At 43.8% G+C, this 25,396-nt stretch overlaps 1 protein-coding gene across 1 annotated transcript in view; it reads right to left on the reverse strand.

Moving 5' to 3' along the window:
• Positions 1-1,810: 1,810 nt before the first annotated feature.
• The window catches only part of TNFRSF11A (TNF receptor superfamily member 11a), a gene marked incomplete at both ends in the record, with an annotated part of 56,430 nt that continues 32,844 nt past the window's right edge, over positions 1,811-25,396 (reverse strand). The window contains 6 exons of the mRNA XM_082852918.1: positions 1,811-2,151; positions 14,415-15,174; positions 17,260-17,312; positions 20,154-20,267; positions 22,250-22,341; positions 23,490-23,583. Coding sequence (XP_082709044.1) covers positions 1,811-2,151; positions 14,415-15,174; positions 17,260-17,312; positions 20,154-20,267; positions 22,250-22,341; positions 23,490-23,583 — 1,454 coding nt within the window. The remainder of the gene's footprint in view (positions 2,152-14,414; positions 15,175-17,259; positions 17,313-20,153; positions 20,268-22,249; positions 22,342-23,489; positions 23,584-25,396) is intronic.

Raw genomic sequence — 25,396 nt, forward strand, 5'->3', positions numbered from 1 at the left:
GGATGGATGTGAACTAAAAGGGCAGCACAGACAGTAAATTCCCACCAACGGATCATCCTGGCAACACAGTTATTTCCTGCAGTTTTTCTTGTCAGCTAAGAAGCCCCATAAATTATAGAACCACCTCTGCTTCTCCACTAAAAGTCATAATTGATGGCTACTATTCTAGCATTTCTAAGAGACCTGCAACCGACAGGGAGAAACCAGTGATCAACGATCATTCATTCCCTTCAGGTGGGCATTTGTGGCCATTAAAGTCTGGACAGTGACTGCTATCACCATTCTTAAAACCAACCAGATCTGCAAAATTAATTTTAATGTGCTTAGATATTTTAACTTTAGTATTTGAGGAGAACAAATGCTCACTGGCCACAACAGATGAAACATCCTAGGTAATTCCTTTCACTCTGACTCACATTGTATGTTTCCTCACAAGAGCACTGATGCTAAGAGAAAAGCACCTCTATGATAAGTTTTCTTAAGTTCACAATATAAGGATTTGGGTTTTTAATGTAAACGCATGGAAAATAATAAGAATGTTTTCCACTTCTACAAGGCTAAATTACAGATACACGATTTTTTAGGAAGAAAATGGTGCCTACTGCCTAAACACATTTATGCTATTCTTGTTTAGAAAGAAAACAAATGCACAACTTTATTCTTCCTTTCTTGAACTTTCCTGGCACCTTCCTTTCACCGTGTGTGCAGGCCATCCCATGTCCTACTCATTTTCCACACCTTTTCCAGGGACACATCAAGAATAAGAATGCCAAGTGCAGCAACTTGGATTTTTGAGATTTAGTTTCCCAAGTACCTGACTGCCTCTGCTGGCAAGGGTACTACATTCACCCGGGGGAAATGAACCATTTTGAGATGGAGTAAAGGAGGCAGACACGAATTGCAACCTAGTGCTGCCTAGAAATTGACACAAACTTAAAAAACATTCAGGGTGAAAATGGGATTTCCCCTTTTCCTTCCTTTAGAAAACTGAGAACTCAGAAAAGTTTTCGAAAGCTAAAAGTCCCTCTTCTTGTTCTCTGAGCCTCCCCCCAGGCTTCACATTTCTAGCCTTCTTCCAAAAGTGCTTACTACAGACTCCTCACCTCTCCCCGCCCCCGCCATCACCAAAACACAGTCATCTACTTGTGAGAAGGGACCAAAAGAAAACATATAAAGAAGACCATCACCCTTAGGAGACCTTTCAAGAAAATCGTTAAATAGTAAAAAGAAAAAAGGGCGGACAGTATCAAGAGAAACGTTATGAGAGACAGTGAAATACAAATATCAAACATGGAGGACGGGGTGGGGGAAGGGATACAGATCCAAATAGAACAGGACGGCCATTAAAAACAGATGTCGTAAAGAGACAAACTACTGACGAACTAATAATGGGAGGTGGAAGTGGAAGAAGAAAAACTAGAAGGAGGTAAAAAGTGGAGTAACAGAAGAGAGCAACGTGTACCTGTGCAATTAGTAGACACGTGACCGTGGATGGAAGTGAGTAGTAATAACAAATGTACTTCTGTTTGCTTGTTTGTTTTTAAAGTCCCCGATTCTATTTAGAACAAGATGGATAAAGAACGTCCGGTCATTTGACGCAGGTGTACCGAACGGAGGGGCTCAACGGCACACCTCTGGGGCCACGGCCCCGCCCCATCCCAGGCCCCGCCCTCAGCCCCGCCCAGGCACGGGTGCGCGGCGGCGTCGTCAGCTGGAGACGCGGCTCCCGATGTGCGCGGCGCGGAGGGCGGGCTGGAAGGCCCGCAGCTCCGCGCCCGCCCGGCTGCAACCGCAGCGGGTTCTCGGCTGCTCAGCGCCGCGTCTCGGGCGCGCCGGCCTCGGCTTCCCCCTGCTCCTGCACTGGCCGCGAGGCCTTGTCGGGCCCGGGGGCGCCTCGCTCCTGCAGCCCCGGGCCCACCTCGAGGCCGGCGCACGTGTCCGGGAAGCGCGGCCCGAGGCCGGCGAACGAGTCGCAGCACGGCGGGCTCTCCTCCTGCACCGGGCGGCCCACCGGCTCCCCTGCGCAGCCGCCCGGCCCCGCCGGACCCTCCTGCGAGTTCTGACTGACGTAGACCACGATGATGTCGCCCTTGAAATTCATCACCTGCCCGCTGGAAATAAACGTGGAGTTACTGTTTCCAGTCACATTTCCTACAAGGGGAGAGGAAGAGAGAACACGCAGAGGGTGAGTCATCAGTTCTGGGCGAGAACTTGGTCTTGTGAGAGGAAAGTTTCCCAATGCATGGAGGGGCGCTGGCGCCCCGGCCCTCTCACGGGCGGCCCTTCCTCACCCACCCGTCCCCTAAAATGCATGGGGCACTCCCCGTGGTTCCTTCCTTTGCCGTCTCACCGGGCCTGACTGAGGTGGAGGAAGGAAAAAGGGAGGGAGAGAGAAAGAAGACGAGGGAAGAGAAGCAAGACAGTGGGCCATCCTCAGGTTTTGTCGTTGGCCACAATGACCTCGGGGGACACTGGCAGGAGAGCCCGCCCGCATCGCAGAATCACGGACGGGATTCAGATGTTGCAAAAGGGTGTGCGCACGTGATGGATAACGCAGCAAACACAGCCAGTGGTTCGGCAATGGTCAAATGCATCAGGAAGGGAAGCAAAGGCTGGAGCGAAGGTTGCGGCCTGTTAGGACCCTGGAGCCCACCGCAGCCCAGCCTCCTCTCTCACCAGACTCTTTCACATCTTTTCACCCTCCCTGGAGAGGTCCCTAAGCTCAGCCCTGGTGGGCCATGGGGCCACCCGGGCTCAGTATTTAGCAGAAATTAATTTCCTTAACATTTTTTCAAACTCCTAGAAAAAAGAGAGATTCACAAGACTAAAATGGAGAAAAGCCAACCAACCAAACAAAAACAATCTTACAAATCACTCTTTCCTTCGATCCCTGGGAGGTGTTTTGTCCTCAGGGGGTTCTGTCATCACTTTTTGTGGGTGACTGGATTTAGCCAGTCTTTAATTAGTGGGCCTTTTGAAAAACAAACAAAGTTCAACAAATGTTAGGAAACCTACTACCTCTTATTCTCCTATGTCAAAGACTGATGCTCTACAAATGACCCAGGTGAAAATAAATGCCACAAACCAAGCAGATGCAGAAATGCCCCAACACTCAGCATCACCAGCAGAATCTTTCAGTCTGACCAGGGAAGGTGAACATAAAAACAGTGCCTCACTATTAATCTCATCTTTTTTTTTTTTCTTCTCTGTTGTGACAAAGCTTAATAATAACTTACACAAATAAAATCGTTTCTGTCATTACTCTCCATGAAGAGATTTCTCCCAAATGTGGAAGGCATATTTTGGATGGTCTCACTGAAATACCAACAGCATACAGGAAATACCAGGAGCCTTCCCTGCACCCACAGGGTACCTTCAGAGATCCTGAGACAAGCACAGTGGCCCATTACAGGGATTTCAATGAAAATAGAGATTTCAAATATGAGCAACAAGTTGAAAGTCACAAGGGAGGATTTGTGACTCACACTCCTTCTCCCGTTGGCAGTTGTATTGGGGGTGTTCCTAGATGGGTGGTGGCAGGGATTTATTTGCCTATTAATTCCCCCAAGCGACTTGGGCAAGTACAGCTAGTATTCCATTCACTAACTAGTCAGATTGACCCATGTTCTCCATTCCCTCTAAAATACACAGACATGATCCCACAATCCCATTCCTGGGCATATATCCAGAGAAAACTATGGTTGGAAAGGATACATGCACCCCAATGTTCATTGCAGTGCTGTTTACAAGAGCCAAGACATGGAAACAACCTAAATGTCCATCAACAGTTGAATGGATAAAGAAAATCCATTGTGGTACATATATACAATGGAATATTACTCAGCCATTAAAAAGAATGAAATAATGCCATTTGCGGCAACATGGATGGACCTAGAGATTATCATACTAAGTGAAGTTAAATGAACTTGTTTACAAAACAGAAATAGACTCATAGACTTAGAAAACAAACTTAAGGTTACCAAAGGGGAAAGGTGGAGAGGGGGATAAATTGGGGGTTTGGGATTGACATATACACACTACTATATTTAAAATAGATAACCAACAGAGACCTGTATAGCATATGTAACTCTACTCAACGTTCGCAATAACCTAAATTGGGAAAGAATTTGAAAAAGAATAGATATATGTATATGTATAACTGAATCACTTTGCTGTACACCTGAAACTAACACAACATTGTGAATCAACTATCCTCCAATATAAAATAAAAATTTTTAAAAAACATAGGTGTTCATAACATCGAGCATACTCTATGCTACAGGTCTACTCTCTATTATGCCTATGTCTTTCTGCTCTCACCAGTTACCAAGTTAGTCCTTAAGTCTGTTTTTAACTAGTTGAACCTATTAGGAAATCTAATGAAATACAAGTGTACCTTGTCTTCTTGCTCTTGGGTTTATTGTGCTTTGAAAATACTGCGTTTTTTACAAGTTGAAGGTCTGTGGCAACCCGGCATTGTCAGATGATGGTTAGCATTTTTGGCAATAAATTTTTTTTTTTTTTTTTTTTTTTTTTTGCGGTACGCGGGCCTCTCACTGTTGGGGCCTCTCCCGTTGCGGAGCACAGGCTCCGGACGCGCAGGCTCAGCGGCCATGGCTCACGGGCCCAGCCGCTCTGCAGCATGTGGGATCTTCCTGGACCGGGGCACGAACCCGTGTCCCCTGCATCGACAGGCAGACTCTCAACCACTGCGCCACCAGGGAAGCCCGGCAATAAAATATTTTTAAACTGAGTATGTACATTATTTTTTTAGACATGCCATTGCACACTTAATAGACTACAGTATAGTGTAAACATAACTTTATATGCACTGGGAAACCAAAAAAATTCGTGTGACTCACTTTATTGTGGTGTTTGCTTTATTGCGGTGGTCTGGAACTGAACCTGCAGTATCTCCAAGGTCTGTCTTTATGTAAAGTTGCGAAATGTAAGTAAGTGTGAAAAAAAGGCAAATGTTTCTAAGAAAACTGAATGCTTTGCAAGGACCCAAATAAATGTGAGCCACTAAACGCAAAACAAAAGACATCAGCAAGCTGCTGGACTGGTGTGTGGTGGCGTGGACAAGGCAGCTGTTAAAAGAAAAAGCGAAAAAAAAAAAAAAAGAAAAAGCGAAAAAGAGACTTTAAAAATGCAGAAGGAGTTTGCATTCAGACTTGCTACGCCTGGAAGTTAAGATGGTGTGCTTAACATGAAAAAGGCTCAGGAAACTATATTCAGCCAACACATATGTCCCTATACTAAAAAATCAATGTGTGAATGCAAGTTATATGTTTCAAGTTTCAAAAGATGTTGAAGAGGTGAACTTGTAAATGACTTTTTCAAGTAACTCAACAACTGCTAACTGAGAGCTGATATAAGGTCTCTACTGTAGCAGCAGCAGCATGAATGAGCGTAATAACTAACACAGGAGAAGTCTTCCTAGTTGAGGGATCACTAGTTAACAGAAAAAGTCAAAGTGAGAAATCAAAAATAATATGTGTGTACCATAAACCATATTCCAATTTAAAATGTACTGTTTAAAAATAATAAAAAAATACCAATGTTATTTAATAAGAGCAGCAAATTTAAGTTGCTTTAAAGTATGATTTTTTTCTTGGTATAATTCCTTTAGCTTTTTATTATTACAACATTGAAGAACAACATGGTTCTGTTGTTTCTCAGTATCTTGTAAACCTACACACAGGGCAGTGCTAGCCACTGCGTGATTGATTTATGGTCTTGAATTTAATATCTTTTTTGTCCTCTTCATATGGATTTATCTATTTATGTCATGGTATATATAATTTCTCCATCATTTAAAATTTTATTTTCCAACAAATCATCATCATGCCTCCATTGTTGTTTACCTTCCTCATCAGAATCTTCAGTTTGTCTGAACTCAGATAAAAATCCATTTTTTTTTTAAACCATTATCTTACACATCAAGATTTTGTGTTAAACTTTTCTTCTTAAGAATTTCATTCCAGGGGACTTCCCTGGCAGTCCAGTGGTTAAGACTCCACGCTTCCAACATAAGGGGCATGGGTTTGATCCCTGGTCAGGGAACTAAGATCCCACATGCCATGCAGCCAAAAAACCAAAAAAAAAAAAATGAAATTTCATTCCATGCCTTTACCTCATGGTCAACAATATATTTCTGATATATTCTATAGGATCAATATCCTTATTTTCTATTTTTTTTCCAAAATGGAACTCAAACCCTTTTTCCTAAGAAATATATTTAAACATTTCATAATTCTTCGATCCACAGACTGGATCAAGAGTATTATTCTTGCGGGGGGCACAGTAGGGAGGGGAGGACCAAAAAAAGGCCTTTCAACTCCTGACAAATAGGATGTAAAGAAAAGCTACCTAGAAAGAGTATGAGATTCTCAATTTTATTCTTCATGTGTTTCTTCATCGAAAGTACAATTAATGACAAAAACTACCTTCGATCAAGTCCAAGTCTGTTCCATTCACACTGACTTTTATGAGAGTAGTAAACTGGTACAGACAAAACTTTAAAAAGCTCTACTTATTTGCCAGTAACAGTAAGTGACAGCAGAGCCATCTTCAGGGGCATGTGACTTGTGCAGTCGCACAGGGCCCTGTGCTCAGAAGGGCCCCGTGCTTGTTTAACGTTCTGTTGTCATCATCTTGAAATTCTTACTAATTTTTGCACAAGGAGCTTCATATATTCACTTTTCACTGGGCTCTGGAAACTTTGTAGCAGATGGCAGACAGCTATAAGGAGTGCTGCTCTGTTTCCCGCTCCCCCCCTCACTGATACTCTAATTTAATGCTACTCTTTTTGGAGGTAACATCTTATAAGTTGGACATGTTTCAATATTGCAGACACATTTGCCGATCTAATTTTCTCTACTGATAAAGAACTCAACGTTCGGTAAAACTCTGAGTTGCAGAGGCTACCCACCGGTGCTCCTAAAACGTGGACTCTATGATATGTTTCCCTGGTGTTCAAGCCACTTGCCACCTGCTATAAAACTTTCAACACCCACTTTCTGATAGAGAACTGAGGCTTGTCCCTTTGAGAAAAGGTCTGCTGACTGTATCAGTTATACCTGTCAGGCTTTGCCTCCGATCTCGTTTTGGTTTCTTTAAAGTGAACTGAGAACCAAGCCAGCTGCCAAGCAGTCTAAGTGCAGAATCCTTCTAGAGTTTTATTGCCTCAACCTTTCATCACCTCACCCTCTCAACTTCAACAGCAAAAAGATTTTAGCAGCTCATTCTCTGAATCTTCCTGAAGCACTTAATAGTTTCATAGAAATAATTCTCATGCTTATCAACTTCATTTTTTCTTTTTTAACCAGTTAATGCAACAGTTAAAGTTTTAAATCACAACAGGATCAGCTCACACTCATAAGACTGGGCAGATCTATGGATTTTAGTAAGCGCGGCCATTCTCTGGGCGGGAGCAGAAGGTGCGGGGTGTCCTAGAGTGACCCATTAGTTGTGAGTAATCAGTGTGCTGTCGGCTTCCGTCAGGTCACTCTACAGAGGTTAGGGGGATGTGGGCTAATCTATGGTTAAGTGAAGCTAGATTAAGATTAAGCTAGATCGCTATTATAATACTAATAGTGATGGAACACCTCAAATCCAGAATTTACTGCGTGCTCCCTCTGTGCCAGGCTGGCTGCATTACAAACACCAGCTCGTAGTTCCTCCGCATGTGAGCATTCCAGGCTTGCTTCTTTTTCCCCCTCTACTGACTGACATGGCTTCAGGGATGAAAACTGTCCAGGCTTCTTTCTCCAGCCTCATCACAATACAGACTCACCTGCAAGTAATCTACTAACATCCATGGCATCCTAGTCTCACCTGTCTCAACTTCAATAGCAAAGAGGTTTTAGCAGCTTAGAGTGGTGGTTCACTCTCTGAAGAGCATGACTGGTGACTAAAAGGGTGGTGGTTTCAGTGGCTGCCCGAGTACAGGAGGGACAGAAATGGGGTTGGACAGGGGAGAGTGCAGGACCCTGAAAGCTCTGGTCCTGCCCTGGCTCGGCCTCCACTAGCTGTGGAGTTGGGACAAACTACCTAACAACTCGGTCTGCTCTTTATGAAATGAGCATCAATTTTCAAGCCCAGCTAGCCTGGCAGCGTGCAGCCGCCCAGAGCAGGCATATGATAAATGAATGAATAAATGAATGTGTGAATAGCCAGCAGGATGGCATAGGGTCAAACGAGACAGTGGATTTGAAAATGCTTGGGAAGTAGCACAGAATTTCTCACAGGTGCAATGCTGGCATTATTACTCCCAGAATGTAATGTTTGTGCTCATTCAACTCCCCAGGAAACGAGATTCAGGAAACGTACTGAGCGGTCATGTTATCTTTCCATCCCTGTCTTGTTGAAGGACTTCAAAATACCTTGAAGACTGAAAGGGCACTTACCTCTAGCAATCTAACCAACTTTTATTTTCTTTGCTGAAATAATCCATCATTCTGACTGTCTCTGGTTTGAACACTCATCTATGTAATTCTACACAAATCCCCCACCATCTCATTTCTCATCGTGCAAGTCAGCAGCTAGTTGAATGTAGCACTAGAGTAGGTCAAGGTTTTGAATGAGCTGGTAATATCCTTACCCTGTATTACGCCTCAGTCCTGAACTGTCCTTGTTTACAAACAATCGTTCCTTGAAATCAGCTTTCTGCCTTTCAGAGGGTTTTACACGGTTGTGTGAACGGACCTGAGAGGGCAAGGCCCTGGGATGGCAAGTCAAAAGGACCCCATGTCAGCAAGGTGGGTGCTGCGGGCCCCCTCATCAGCATGGTTGCCGGGGTTTCCACAGTTGGTACATGCCCGGAAGGGGTAGCCCTCTCCACTGAGAGCCAAGGAAACCCCAGGACGTTCTGATGTCAGGGGAGACCTTCTCCCTTGCTGGTGGCTGGTTAAGGGGGGAATGTGGAAAGGGAGGGATGGGGTGCATGAGGCTTGTCCAAGATGCCTTAAGAAGGCTCAAGGCTTTCATAGGTCCCATTAGTCCACAGACCTCTGGGAATACGAGCAAAGCCAGGCCCGTCACTTCCCTCTTCCCTACTCTCTGGAGCTGGCTTTCCGCCAGCTTTCCCCAGCAAGCTGCCTCTGGCATTTATTTTAGTTTTATTTTACTTTCATAAAAAGATGGGGTTGGAGGCATGTGGAAGAAAGAGCTTTCCTTCCAAAAGAACCGGTGACAGTGAAAACAGTAACTTCCTGAGACAACTGGCAGAAGAAAGGGGACTCAGAGGTCAAAGTAGCCATCACCTCCTGCACAGACACTAGCGCCCCTTCCCATGGAATCTTCTGGGCCTGGCCTGGCCACTGCCCTGCGCTCAGCCTGAGGAGCCAATGATCCCAGCCTGAGTTTGCCCTTATTCTACACCACACTGAGGATTCTCCAGCACATGGTAAACAAATGAAATCAGCAACATTGGCACTGATTTATGGGGAGACAGTGCCATGGTTGAAGGCATAGGCTTCAGAATCAGAGAGCTGAGTCATGGTTTCATCGCTGACTCACTGTGTGGTCCTGGGCGAGGAACTTGCCCATAGGATTCCTGTGAGGAAGTGGGAAGGTAATACCTACACGAAGCACTTAGCCAGCACCTGGTAACTAATACCTATAATGTCATTGATAAAAATGCAACCTTCAGGATGTCAGAACAGGCTTAATGTGTCTCTGAACACAAGGGGATTGATAGACTTCTATGTGAAGGCTACCCAAAAGGATGATGTGAGAATTAGCATGACATGAGGGTTTTTATTAAATTAGAAAATCTGAAGAGTTTCTAACATTTAAAATGGGTTGGTTGGCTTAACATTAATATTTAACGTGACTTACCTGGAAGAATTTTCAGGTCACTTGAGAGAGTTAAAAATAGCATTTTAAGTCAACAGAAACAATGAATAAATGAAGTATCTCATCATGACCAGAAAGATGTTTATAGTTTGCTAAGTCCCTGCTTTGCATAGCAGGCCCCGTGGAATCCCTATTTCTCCGGCAGAGAGAACAAAATTCCTTTTAAGAACTCAATCCTTGACACAATTTACATTTTTTAAGCAAGGTAATGCATACTTGTCTTCTCAAAGGCTTATTATGTTGTTTAAAATGTACGTATGAATATTAAATCACAAGAACTATAGCAAATAATATCACCCAATTGTCATGTAGATTTTCTTCCAAGGAAAAGAACTAAAAATATACACAAATCCACTCAAATTACCCAGGCTATATTGGGTTCTTTTGGAATTTTTTAAAAACTTATTTTATATTTAACCCATATGCTTCTCATGTGATTTTCCTTTTTATGGAAATGCAAGATCTGTTTCAGGCATTTGGAAGAAACTGGGTCTATGATGATATGGGAAGGGAAACAGTATTTAATAGTTCCATTCTGAATCATGCTTGAAAATTACTTAGAATGGCTGACAAATGAAACCCTTCCAAAATTAGAAGAGAAGGAAGGGAAGTAGGGCTAAACTAAAAGATACAGTGAACAAATTTTTCTTATATTTTGAAATAATGCATTGACCTTTAGCATCAATGAATGCTGAATTTTATTACTAAATAACTGAATTAAAAAATATTTTTAACTTATAGAATCTGTGAGCTAATACCTGCCCTTATGATACTTAGCTAAAAGTCAAACACAAGTTAGTGGATGGCATTGCAACAGGAGAGAGAAGAAAGTTAGAAACAGAGGACTGTCCTTTGCTCAGGGGGTGGGGAGGAAGGAGAAGAAAACTGAGGAAGAGAACGTTTATCTGTCTTTCAGGATGGAAGTGGATGGTCAAGAATAGTCATTTCAGGACAGGGTGAGGCCCAGGGATGGGAGACCAAGGGTGGGGGACGTGGGAGTCAGGCATGTACCCTGATACTCCAGTGCCCTTGGCTCCCAGGCATTAGCCTAGGTACGTCTATGCCACTTGGATGGACCAGCGCATCCTTTTTTCTGCCATCTCTGCCGCCTCTGCCCAGGACACCTAAGTCTGCCCAGGACAGCTAGCGGCCATCCTTCCATCCCCTACCTGGCCCCCTGCTCCCCTGAACAGACCGAAGAGGTAGGAGGCTGAGAGTGAGTTAGGGAACAAACAGGAAGCTATGGGCTCTTATTCCTTTAGTTATTCATGACTGGATGGATGGAGGAATGAATGAATGAATGAATGAGCTTATGAACATTTATTCATTTATACTTTGAATAAGCTGCCATGGGAGAGACTAGAAAGATCGGGAGTGGTGAAGGTCACGGCAATTCCTACCAACTAACTGTTCGTGGCTGCCTGAAGATGGCTGTTGATAAAGGTATGAGTGTGCTGGGCTCGGTGAGAAAGATGCCAAGACGAATTACGAGGGGCTGCCGAGGGCATGGAAGGGGAGAGTGGCCACCCAGGCAGCCAACGTGCATCCCTGGTTTAGGAAGCAGCATTTGAGCTGGGACTTGAAGGTCAGGAGGAGCTGGGTGCTCTGGAAAAGGGGACCGTGCGGGGACAGGGTGGCCACACCTGAGGAGGCCTGTTACAGTGCAGTAGCTGGAAAGTGAGAGATTCCCACTAACAATGGCTGAGGCTGGCGTTGGCCAGACTTAGGTGGGTGAGCAGGTGAAGAGGCTGCAGTTTAGGGGGGCTGGCCATGGAGGGCATTGCTTTCTCAAATTATTGATTCTTTTTGTGTTGTCCATTCCCTAGCACCAATCCCTACTTGTTTTCCAAGCTTTTCCAAGTCTCCGTGTCTCAGTGGACCCTCAATAAAGATTTGATAGAGAATCATGTAGCTGGTGCTCATGAAGAATCGTTGTGGGCCCTGGGAACAAACACCTCTCTCCAGTTCAGAAGTGTCTGAACCAATTAAGTGATCTCAGGAGCCAGAAGCAAGACACAGGCCAACTAGTGATACATTAATCATAAGAAGTTGTTTCTTCACGTGACATCGTTTTCTAGATACAGAATTCTCCAAACTCCAGGTGAAAGGGCTTATAACCAAGGTAACCACCGTCATGTCATCAGGATAATTTAAGACGTAAATCAAGACATGGTTACGCAAAACAAAACCACAAGTATGTTTTCCCCTTTCGTTGGTTTTTGCTGATAACCCTCCTTGTGCTTTAAGAGCTGTGACACTGCTAACACCAACTTAGCGTCGGGTATTATTTTTGAAAGATAGGCTTGTGGAGCTGTTTGAAGAACAATCATCCTCTTCAAAAGGAAGCTGGGTGCAAAGGAGATGCTTTTCCCCACTTAGGTGGCGCCCAACCCTGTCATTTCTGCAGAAACCACTTGATTTGGTTGTAAGTTTTTTTCTTCTTCCATACCTATAAAAATCCAAAAGCCAATAAAAAGGTCACCTCCCTCAAGTCCTGAGAGCACAGTGGCTTTCAGGAGATCATGTAGAATTAACCCCACCCAAGCTCCATCCTCTTTCACACATTTTATAGAAGATAAACTATGACCAAAAAAAAGCAATAATGGGAAAGTGCTATTTTGACCAGGAATCAGAAGGCCTGTTTATGTAGAAGTAATTATGGAGAGACCTGCACAGCCTCAAAAATCAGTCTGGCTGCTACTCCTCAGGCGAACATGAACTTGGCCCCCTTGCTGGCAACTCTCTACGGGTGTTTTACACGGCTGAGCGCCAGATCAAGACCGGAAAAGCAGCGTCCACTTTTTGCAAATTAATACCACTTAGTTGATGACACGCTTTTTTTTTTTTTTCCTTCTTCTTTCCATGCCTAGATGTTTAGTGCTGGAGAAAAAAAAAGATAAAAAAAGCAGAGATGGGCACTGCTTTAACTCCTTATAGGAGAGCTCGGATCCGCCTTTTTGGTTTCCTGACACAACGAAAAAATTGGTCTCCTTCACTTTGGCCAGTGCTGTTCTTCCAAGAACTGCTGCTGCTTTTCACACAGCAGCAAACATCACCTTCCTGATGTTAGCAACTGAAAAACAGGTCTGTCCCCTGGCAGCGTCACAAGACGTGGCAGCTGCCAAACTGAGGTTCCGCCTCCCTCCTCCCCACACCCCCAAATACTCGTGTTCTCTCTGTGTGTGCAACCAGTGGGAAGAAAATTAACCCGTAGAAAAGAAAGAGAACAATACAAACGAACCATAGAGCCAAACTTTTAGACACGGAAATTACTTAAAATCTTTGAAAAAATAAGTTGAGGTCTTCTGGAGGAAAAACACATCAGTTCTTTGGAAAATATCCCCAAGCCCACCTCCTCCTTTCAGTTGGACTGAGAACTGAGAGAGAATTTACACCTCAGTGAATCTGTGTAGTTGCGGCAAAACCACAGACCTTGGAGAACAGATTCAAATTCATTGTTCTACCCAATAAGGCAGGAGCCACCATTAGCATGGGGCAAAACTGTCTCCATTTAGGGCCCGACTGAGCTACCTCAGGTTATAAAATAATTCAAAGACCAGCTGCTAGACCCGGTGGCGCTCTAACTAAAGAGGCAGGAAAGAAAAAGAAAAAGCATCCCAGGATAAAGGTGGTCCATGAACGGGCTTTGTGGTTTTAGAGTTTGGGAGGATTCTGTGAAGCCCCTTAAATAGTACATATGCATATATTCATTTTTCTGGAGAGAGGGTCTATAGCTTTCAGAAAATTCTCAGAGATCCCTGACCACCCCCTTCCCGTAATACAGCAAATAATCCCCGGAACCAGAGAAAGCCCTCACCATCAGCAGAAAAGTTCCCTGTAACTACATAATAAAACAGAGGATTGTTCTACCTTCGCAGAAAAGTTATAATATTACAACTGGTGGGCTATTCACGCTCAAGCAGTGGTGCAGCAATAAATCTCTATAATGATTTTAAATTGTAAAGCCATCCTCCTGGTTCCATAAATATATCCTATGCAGTGTTTATAAAAGGGGTTTCTCATAAAAAGCATCAAAGGACAGCCACTGCCTCGTTAATTTGGCCCAGAATCAACAAGCTACACTCAATAAATATTAATTAATCAACGATGAACTAAACAATTTTGTTTCTTGTCCTGAAATTTATAAGAGCTTTTTTAGGGGGAAATTTGAGGCCTAGGTCGCTTTAAAGAAAAAACCCAAACCTGGAAATCTGAGGGAACGCCTTGCCTTCAGCCAGTCCTGTGGTCAATGTTGGCATTGTCTTCAGGGGTCAATTTGAGGTCTAATCCCATTGTGAGAAGCCTGAATGCACAAGGGCATGGGGCACGTATAAACCAAGAGAGAGAGTCCCAGGGGTACAATCCACAAACCCAACATGTGGAATGACTCAAAACCCAGCCTGTAAAGAGGCTTACCAGGAGGAAATGCTCGAGCTGAACTTTTCCCACGTTAGCGTCCCTCTTTCCTGAACGGCACATGACACTTGTCCCCAGATACTGCACAGAGACCAGGCCTTTTTGCTCAGAAGGGAGAAAGCAGCAGAGTCACTTACCTGATGCAGGGGGCTGCTCACTGGAAGGGCCTCCAGCGCCAGGACCTCCCCTCGTGGAGCTGGGAAGCCGTGCTTCAGCCCCATCCATGGGCTGGCCTCCCGCCTCTGCCCCATCAGCTGCTTCGGGAGGAAGGCCCATGCCATAGGCGCTCTGGGGCAAGGGTCCACTTTGGGGGCAACCCATCAGGGGTTCCCGGTCCTCCCCAGCAGGGCTCCTGCAGCCTGCACAGCCATCTGCAGAGTTGGCGCTGGCTGCCCAGTGGGGGCAATTGCCACCCTCCACTTCTCTTTGCAAGTACTTTTCGGAGGACATAGGAATCCAGTCAGTCCTGCACAGAGGCTCAGCGAAGTGGCAGCTTTCGGAATCCACCAAGCTCTCTGTCCCTGTGAAGCACTGGCTTAGACTGTCATTCTCTCCCACCTCCAGGGGTTCAGGGAAAGGCGGTGTGGATGTGCTTCCAGGCTGATTGAAGAATAATACAGAGTCTGGGGTCCGGGGGGGCCTGTCCACATATTCGTCTTCCGTGGGAATCTGCCTGAAGGGGTCCCCCTCAATCTCGCTGACCAGGGTGAGCATCCCGGCATCCTCTCCCGGCACACAGGGACCACCACCTGCACACGCACCTCCACTGTCAGGACAGCACATATCTTCAGAAAACATCTTCTGTTCCAGAGTCAGCAGTAAGACACCCTCACAGATTTCACGCTGACTAGGGGCTTCCACACGAGTGCAGCTAAGATTGCTGCCTGAGGACTCCTGCTGATTTGAATTCAGAAGGCAGAGCATTAATCCAGCGACGTTAGAACATGGGTCTGCTAAACGTGGCTGAAAATGGTGCTTAGAGTAATTATTTCCACCATAACAAGTACAGATGGAATACTCACTATGTCGCTTTATTTGGGTTATTTAAGATTAGGGGGTGGGGAGAACCCTCGGATAGAGTACAACCAGAATCAGATGAATCTAACTGCATTTCCAATGGGATAGCATGTTTACACTGAAGCAAGGGGGAGAGCTGACCCAAATAACTTTAGAACACAGGATTTTGTCTATACCCTCAATCTAAATTTTTTAAAAACCCTGTAAACAAATACTGAACTCTGGTTAGTAGCTTTGCTTTTTGCTGTGGTACGGCTTAGGGATTCTGAAACTACTTTCTGTGTATTCTGGAACTGAGTAAATATACTGAGAATAATCGGAGCTGGGTTTCTTACTGTTGGAGAAGGGAAGATTCAAATACAGCTAAAGAAAGACTACAATAAATTCTGTAGTGTTGGGACCAGAATCGGAGAAATCAGTATGAGCTCAAGGTTTACAATTTGTATGTCTTTAGGGACTTCCCTGGTGGCACAGTGGTTAAGAATCCGCCTGCCAATGCAGTGGACACAGGTTTGAGCCCTGGTCCGGGAAGATCCCACAGGCCACAGAGCAACTAAGCCCGTGTGCCACAACTACTGAGGTCACAAGCCACAACTACTGAAGGCCACGTGCCTAGAGCCCGTGCTCCGGAACAAGAGAAGCCACCACAATGAGAAGCCCGAGCACTGCAACGAAGAGTAACCCCCGCTCGCCGCAACTAGAGAAAGCTTGCATGCAGCAACGAAGACCCAACACAGCCAAAAATAAAAAAAAAATAAATTAAAAAATGTATATATCTTTATACCTAAGAACCTAGACCTAAAGGATATAATGGGATAATTAATGAAATTTTAAGATCAAATGTAAATTATTGATATATAATAGTATTGTACCACTACTAAATTTTTTGATTTTGATAAAGGTACTATGGTTATATAAGAGAATGTCCTGGTTCTTAAGAAATTCACATGAGTATTTAAGGGTAGAGAAACATGATGTCTGCCACACACTCTAAAATGGTTCAAGAGGGCTTCCCTGGTAGCACAGTGGTTAAGAATCCACCTGCCAATGCAGGGGACACAGGTTCGAGCCCTGGTCCAGGAAGATCCCACATGCCGGGGAGCAAGTAAGTCCATGCGCCACAGCTACTGAGACTGTGCTCTAGAGCCCGTGAGCCACAGTACTGAAGCCCGCACGCCTAGAGCCCGTGCTCTGCAACAAGAGAATCCACCGCAATGAGAAGGTCGCGCACCGCAACGAAGAGTAGCCCCCACTAGCCATAACTAGAGAAAGCCGCGCGCAGCAACAAAGACCCAATGCAGCCCCAAAATAAATAAATTAAATAAATAAAATTTTTAAAAATGGTTCAAGAGAAAAAATATGCATATACAAACGTACAGATAGCAAATAATAAAGCAATGTGAAAACATAAACAATTGGTGGATCTGAGTATAGGGCAGGTGGAAGTTTTTTGTACTATCTCACTGCTTTCCTACAATTCTGAAGTTATACCAAAATTAAAAGCCACCAAAATAACTACAGAGTACAGGAATGTGACTGCTCTTCCCTCCTAGGAATCTGTTCTAGGCAATAGAGATTGGCACTAAAATAATAATATAAATAATACATGGGCAGAGAGATGACAGAAATGGAATGAAATACAAAGAAAACAGCATTTAGGATGAGCACTGACTTGGGCTTTGGGTTACTCTGTGGGGATCAGTCCTGGGATTTGAGGTTCCATCCTCTCAACGAAGTACCCATTCACAATTTAACTCAATATTTGACTAATAATAGTTATATCAGCCATTTTTTTTTTTTTTTTTGGCCTCGTGCACTCGGTTTTGTGGGATCTTAGTTCCCCAACCAGGCATGGAACCCAGGCCCTGACAGTGAAAGCGCCGAGTCCTAACCACTGGACCATCAGGGAATTCCCTCAAATTGTTAACAGTACTTAAAGGAGGCACTTAAGACTTTTAAATTTACCTTATTTCCACTTAGGCGGCCGCAAGCTTCATTGACCCAGTGCCACAAATTAGCTAGAAAAACAAAGTAAGGATAAGCGCTTCATATTATTATTTCCTATTTCTAATTCAGTATTATTGACCACTATGTCAGATCAATATTGTCTTTAAACAAAATCGTCTGCAAATCTGAGAGTGAAACATTTAAAAGAAAATCAACCAATTTAAAGACTAAAGCCATCTTCCTCCTCCTATTAAACACAGAAATTTTTGATCTATGTAAAGCCAAACATGATGCCCTAATGTTCCATTGAATACCTTCAGGCACATCTGAGGGCTGTCAGAGCTACTGTTTTGACTATAGACATTCTCATGCCCTTAGCAATTTTTCTTTGACTATTAGGGACCCTGTTAGGTATTGTAGGGGAACAAAGGTGACGTGGGTCTAGGGGACTTAGCACAAATATATGTATGATAAAAGTAAAGTGCATGCCAGAATGCTGTGTCAGGCCCCACTGAATTCCAGCGGGCCCCGAATCCTTTTCCCCTACACCCTGCTGCTTCTCAGAAGAAAGAAGAATATGTTCTGTGGCATGTACAAAGTATATCTTCCTTAACTTTTTAAAATAGAACTGATGAAACTTAAAAGGTCAATTCTATGAATTAAAAAAATCTATGAATGTATATAATACAAAGATAAAATTTTTTCCCACCTCCACTGAATGTTTGATGTTGAATTCACTATAAAGACTAAAGCTAAGAGGCTGTCCATTTTCCACTGGATGATAATGACGTCATCATAATAGGTAATGATGCCTCTTATGTGACCTTGCCTGGTCTATTTAACCTCTCTGAGCCTCAGTTTCCACATCATAAAACGGGGGAAATAATGATGCCTCCCTCTCAGTGCTGCTGTGGAGACTTAGGACACATAAAATATGTAGAGCAGTGTTGGCACATGATAAATATTTAATATGTCAGTTTTGACTATCATCATTATTATTTGTGCTTATTTTCTATCACTGTAAAATTATATAAAAATAAAGATACTCCAAATAAAAGGAAAGTTGCAGCTCTTTCCTTTTAGGGATCAGGACTAGACAATTACAGATGATACTAAAAATAACATTTGTACACAGAGGTGGTAATTACTCATAACTACTATGATAATCTCTCTCCTGGTTGATTGCAAAAGCCCTCCTTACTGGTGGGTCTGCATCCACTCTTTCTGTACCCCCCAAATTTGTTTTAATTACTAAAATAGCCAAATACGAAAACCACAGGGTTGTTCTGCCTCCCTCTGCTCCGGATGGGAGCACATTTCTTAGCAGTTTCATGTCACACTGGTTCTGACTTTCTGCTCCATGCGCTAACCGTCCAATCCCCCCAACTTGCTCTGCTCCCTCCAATCATGCAATTCTCTTTGCATGGAATGCTTTTGATTCTCCTTAGCTCCCCTTGGGCTAGTTCATTGCAACTTGTCTTTCAGATCTCAGGTCCCCTGCCTCCGCCCTGGGAGGCCCTGGCCGAACCTGAGGCTGGACAGACAACTCTGTCACCCCTGGAGCTCTTGCACCTCCCTTTCCACATTCAGCCTCATTCTATGGGCCAATCCCTGCCTTGCTCACAGAGAAGCTTCTTCCATGAGGGCACTGGCTCTGTTTGTGTTGCTCAGTATTGAGACCCCAGAGTCTGTTCAGTCCCTGGTGGCCAAAAAACATGTGTTAAATGAAGGGATGAAGAGAAAGCTGACAGTCACACATCCCGACTCAGTGACGGGCAGGCCCATTGCCTTTGCCATTGGTAAGATATGGCCAAAAGAGATTATCACAGAGAAAAAAACTAAAGAATAAAATACTGGGAGTCCGTTTATCTCATGAAAACATGGCTATATGAGTGAGCAATCCATCAGCATCTCTGAACATGCATTATTCAAATCCCCAGTTCCGATGCTGGGGAGGTGACGTTGCATTAAATAACAATATTCAATAATGATAGACTTTTTAAGAAGTTAATTCTAACTTTTCCTCTTCAAATACTCTCTGCTTAACACTGGCATCGTCAGTCACCATCTTCCCTCTTTAATCTTTTGATTGCCCAGTGTTACATTAGGCAATGGAATGTTAATGGAAATACTAAGATATGCAGGATTTCATGAAGTCTATGGATGTGACTGTGAGAGAACTGATGGAATCACAGCAAAGCAGAGGTGGACAAACAAGTGAGCAACTGAAAATGGGAAAGGATGGTGAGACCACAGGTGCTTCAAAAGACAATGATGTGCACTAGGTTTAGGAAATGTAGTGGAGCCTTGAACAGTTTCTTAAAAATTATACTTTGTAGCTTTGTAGTATAAAAGTCAAACAGGATGTGATGTTAAAAGACACTACCAAACAATTATTTTTTTGTGGAAAAACTATTCCCAATAAACAAGACGACACTTGATTATTCATTCTAAGAATGAGCACCTGCATTTTACTGAATATAAGACCACTTATTTTCAGAATTTTAAATTCACCTATCAGGGTAACACCCCAGTCAAAACTTTCCATCTGTCATTTACCTGAACATTTTGCCTCTGTTTTAATTAAGTAATTAAATTTAAGTAATTAAAAATGTTTGTGTTCTAGGATAAATGCAACCTCTGTATATCTGACACTATATAATCTATACAACAGTCATTGGTTTCCTGCACCTAGAATATTTTTGTTTGCATATACACAAACAGGCACAATGGATTTTTGTTCGTTTGTTTTGCCAGAGAACAATGAATTAGGTATAAAGCGTGTGTCACCTTAGTTTAAACAGATCACCAGAGGCAGTCGGAGGGCAATATACGCCTCTTCAAAGCATACACCTAGAAATGTATCTATTGGCTTTAAGATTCATTTTCAAAACCCACCATAGACACAATACCTGTTAGTGCTTTCCCTTTTTTCCTATAGTAAACACCAAAGATGACAGCAGCAACTAATGCCACAGATATGAAGAGAAGCAGTATAATTAAACTGGGCAAGTAAATCTGTGGTTCTGTGTTGGAAGAAAATGAGAAAAATGGCATTAAAGACTGTTTATTTTTACTTTCTCCATTTAAAAACATAACCCTGGGCTTCCCTGGTGGCGCAGTGGTGGAGAGTCTGACTGCCGATGCAGGGGACGCGGGTTCGTGCCCCGGTCCGGGAAGATCCCACGTGCCGCGGAGCGGCTGGGCCCGTGAGCCATGGCCACTGAGCCTGCGCGTCCAGAGCCTGTGCTCCGCAACGGGAGAGGCCAGAACAGTGAGAGGGCCGCATAACCACCCACCCCCCCAAAAAAAACAACAACCCCCCCAAAAAAAACCCATAACCCTTTCAATCAAACCCCAGAATCAAGGGTGTTGGTGTGAAATAAGAACAATAGGAAGGTCCCCGGCCCTGACTGTACGTTTGTCAGGAAGAGCTCCCGCTCAGAAGGGTGAAATCGACAATGCAGCCCGGTCCTGCCGGCTGCCTCTGCTGGCTCTGAGGGGCCAGCCCAGGACCATATTTAAATGCTTCTACTTTAGAACAACTCTAATAGGGACGAGCACACCATCCATCATCTTTGTTTACCTACAGAACACTTCACTCTGTCTAGGTGGATGGGCCCTGGAGGCAAAAGGAAGCCCCTTATCAAATCTCTTTCCAAATAACATGGCACCAGGGTTTTTCTGGTCATGAGAACAGAACCACAGCCATCCTGCAAAGTGTTTCAGGTACTTCATCTACAACACAGTGTGGACTCAACCATTTGTTTCATCCCCCCTTGATCACTTAAATGCTAGTACCTTTATATTATAAGCTCTTGGTTTACATGACCTGGTTTCCGGACTCTTGCTTTTCCTCTCCTTCTGTCTTTTTTTTTTTTTGGCTGCATTGCTGCTGCACGCGGGCTTTCTCTAGTTGCGGCGAGCGGGGGCTACTCTTCGTTGCAGTGCGTGGGCTTCTCATTGCCATGGCTTCTCTTGTTGCAGAGCTTGGGCTCTAGGTGCACAGGCTTCAGTAGTTGTGGCACACGGGCTCAGTAGCTGTGGCTCACAGGCTCTAGAGTGCAGGCTCAGTAGTTGTGGCGCACGGGCTTAGTTGCTCCGTGGTATGTGGGATCTTCCCGGACCAGGCTTGAACCCGTGTCCCCTGCATTGGCAGGAGGATTCTCAACCATTGCGCCACCAGGGAAGTCCTCTCCTTCTGTTTTTTTTAAGACAGTTTTTTATTCCCTCAGTTATTCTGAATGTCCTCTTAATGGTCTTTATAAATGCTGCTCTGACTGTGCAATTTCTTACCCAGAACGCTTTGATGTTCTCCCGTTTGCCAAAATGTCAAAGCTAAGGCCTTGATTTTCTTAGTCAATGTTCATCAACCCCATCGCTCTGTGGCCTAGGTTCTCTTGCCTCATTAGAAAGGTTTTCTTGCCACTTATGCCTCCTCCTGTGCTGTGATACCTGGACCCACCTTCACAGCATCTCGCTCACCCGGGTAAGCAGCTTCCGCCATTAACTGTCAACTTTCTGTCAATCATTGAAAACTGTACTTGAGATTGATTTGATCCACAGGATGTTCCAGAAATAATGATAACTATCTTCTAACAAGTTGTTAACTCTGGCTGGTGACCAAAATCTCCCATAGGTACCCACCCTACTGTGACCACTGTGACCACCACCATCCTATCACATTTGGGCATTTTAATTTATGTTTGCACCTCAGTTTTCTTTCTTGTTTTGGCATATACAAATAAATTACTAGTTATCCATTCCTTTTTTTGGCACATACGAATAAATTACTAGTTATCCATTCCACAGTAGAAAATTATCAAATAAACAACATATCTGGAATTAAAATACTAATAAAAATGAAATACTGAGCTGACCATGGATAGGACGAGATGAAAATGGAGAAATGGACGCCTCTGGATACAGCATGTAATTCCGGAGAAATCTAGAAGAGCTGACTAGACTGGGGCACATCTACCCAACCAACCTGCTCTATTCAACATACCATTTGGTGGTGTTGTAGGTGGAAGAGAACTACAAACCACATCTGATTTATCGGTCCCGTGAAGTGCTTCTGTCTCTCCAAGAATGGTACAGCTGTGAGGGGAAAGGTAGGTAAGTGCTTTGGTTTTATATTCTTATTAAAACTACAAAAGGTCCTATCCCTTTAGATTGCAAGCTCATTCAGGAGAGGAACCAGGTCTTTGTGGATGTTTGAATTGCCAGTGTCTAGCCACACATCATTAAGGTGGACAAAGCCAATAGTAACTACTGCCAGTGTTCTCTAAGAACCACTCTGAGAGCATGGTCCAAAAGAGAAAAGACTGGTGGCTTCAGTAAAGAAGATTCCAAATTCAATTACCATGGCTAAGTGATAAACTTTGGATGAATACCCTTTCGAAGCTGAAAACACAGAAAATCTTTTCAAAATAAAACTTGGATAAGTGGATCAGAAAATAAATATTTTACGAGAATTCATTTATTGGGAACTAAAAGAATCATGACATTGATTATGAGTATTCAACAACAAGCATGCCATGAAAGGACTCAGGAATTTCACTCTGGATATACTCACATAAGTGTGAGATAGTATATAGAAAAGATGATTCATTGCAAACTTAGTTACTACTCCAAAAGACTGCAAACCACTTAAATGACTATCAATAGAGAGCTTATTAAATAAATTATGGTACATCTCTATGATGACATACTATGTAGCTATAAAAAGCCACAAAGATCTAAGTGAACTAATATGGAATGAGCTTCCTTCAGGATATATTATGCGGGAAAAAAACCCCAAGTGTGTAAACATTTATTTAAACAGGAGGCTTCTATTTGCACATACACCACACACACACACACACACACACACACACACATCTTTGTACAAGTAAACCAGTGATGCTGGGAAGCTGGGAAAAGTGGGACTGATAATAAGCATCGTTAAGTAATTTGCAACTAAATAAGGTTAGAAAAAGGGAAAAAGCAGCTGCAACTATAAGTCAAAGCTTCAGTCAAACTGAATCTAACAAGCAATACACAGCTCCTGTCACACACAGGGAGAAGATTGGCTGCACTGGTTTACGGCCCTCAGGCCCAATTGACAGACTTTTTCTGTTGTGAACCTGGCTTCCAGAGGAAGCCTCATCACACGGAATCAGTCTGTTTTCAAAACAGACGAGACAGCAGAGGCTGAGTTGGGTTTAAAATCAACAAACCCTCTGGGTTCCTTCGTTGTCACTTACTTGGTCCAGGGTTTGCACTTTTCTGTGGAGGAAGAGGCGTCGGAGAAGTAGCCTGCGAGGCAGGGCTCGCACACCGTGTCCTTGTTGAGCTGCACTGTCAAAAAGACCAACGGACAAAAGAACACAAGACAAACGAGGACACTTAGAGATCGGCCAGGAGGATGGTCCAGAGGACCAGAGATCAGAAGCGCCCCGCCTGTCTCTTGCCTCCCCATTCCTGCCCTCACCACCTGCGGCCGGTGGCTGAAGTCCTCACAGACTTCAGAGGGCCCGAGACCCCACAGCAGGTGACAGCACTGTGTCCAGAGGGGAACTGGCTTACTGTCAGGGCGCCAACGCCAGATCTGGATTAGATCTGGATTAGATCCAGCTCTCTGGTCCAGACCCTCTACCGCTCAAAGCCACCGTCCTGGTCACCGATCCTTTGTTTCCTGGCCAGGGAGCCTGCTATCTGTTTTGTTTTAATCAAGCACCTGTCTGTTCTCCCCTGTCTCCCCTTTGGGGCTTTGGGTACAGAGAATGGCAGCCCATTGACTGCTTTTAAAGGAAACTTCTTGTCTTGACCTTTTCTGATCAATACTCTCACCAGTCTAAGTATCGGAGTGTTGACAAAACAAAACAAAGAGAAAAGAAAAAAAATGAACCAACCTACACTATAGGTCTCTTTCCCCTAAACCAAGGGTTGGTAGTAACAGTTTTCTATAAAGAGCCATACAATAAGTATCTTAGGCTTTGCAGGCCCTCCGGTCTCTGCAAATTACTTGTAGTGTGAAAGAAGTCACAGATAGTGTGTTAAAAATAAATGGATGAGGCTGTGTCCCAATAACATCCTATTTACACAAACAAAAGTGGGGGGATGGATTTTGGACCCCTGCCTTAAGCCACAGCACTGAAAGCAGGAATTGATCCTGGTTAGTAAGCTGTCTTCACCTCTCTCATATTCCACATGAACTACATTATCAAAATAGGAAATGTCTCAGATTTCCTATGTCTATTACCTTTACTGCAATTGACACATGATGACCCTTTGGTAATTCCAGTAAAGAAGGACACTGGCTACCATGTGATATCATAATAAGCAACTGGCTTGTGCCAAAACCACAAATCACTCTTGAAATTAGTAGCACTTCTGTGGTTTATTTTCATGAATAAAACCCTAAAGTAAGGAATTACATTTTCTTTGTCCAAAGTCAAGTGGGAAGTACATTCTTGATTTCTGCAATTGCCTCAATTAGTAGGGTACCCACCCCTTACTCTAGCAATTTGATTTGCCTTGAAATGATATCAACAAAGGTGAATGTAACATCTAGTCACTCGTATTAATTCAAACAGCTTTTCAAAAGACAAACACCCTCTGGAAGAGTAACCCTTAAAAACAAAGCGACTTCCTAAAGGGGCTGCAAGGCACGAAGAGCTTGAAGGGACACGACTTTCACCTCTGCTCTTTGTAACACTGACCTGCTGGGGGCATCCTGCACATTCTCCTTTCTCTTTTTTCCTTCCACAATCACACTCCCACGTTATAAAAGAAGGCACACTTCATACCTTCTCCAAATCCTATCACAGCTTCTGAGATGCCAAACAAAGCAACAAGTCAAAATACTGGTGATGGAAAAAAGCTCCTGCATTCAGAGCACCTCATTACAGCTTCTGTCTTTCCCTTTCTATTAAGGGCAAGGGCGTGACAACAGATATGGGGTGTTTGGGATCAGGTTCAGTTGTTCTGAGTTCAAATATACTGCAAGGCAGGGGTAAAATTTTCAGTCATCCACGTCACCCCCTCTACCCTCCACCTATTGCTGAAGAATGCACCATTTCCAAAGGAGCAAAGCAGAGAGGACATTGACCAGAAAAAAAAAAAAAAAGCAGAAAGGGACCAGCACCTTTATTTATTTATTTATTTTACC

This window comes from Leucopleurus acutus (genome assembly GCF_964270905.1).
Source record: "Leucopleurus acutus genome assembly, chromosome: 13".
Lineage (NCBI taxonomy): Eukaryota > Metazoa > Chordata > Mammalia > Artiodactyla > Delphinidae > Leucopleurus > Leucopleurus acutus.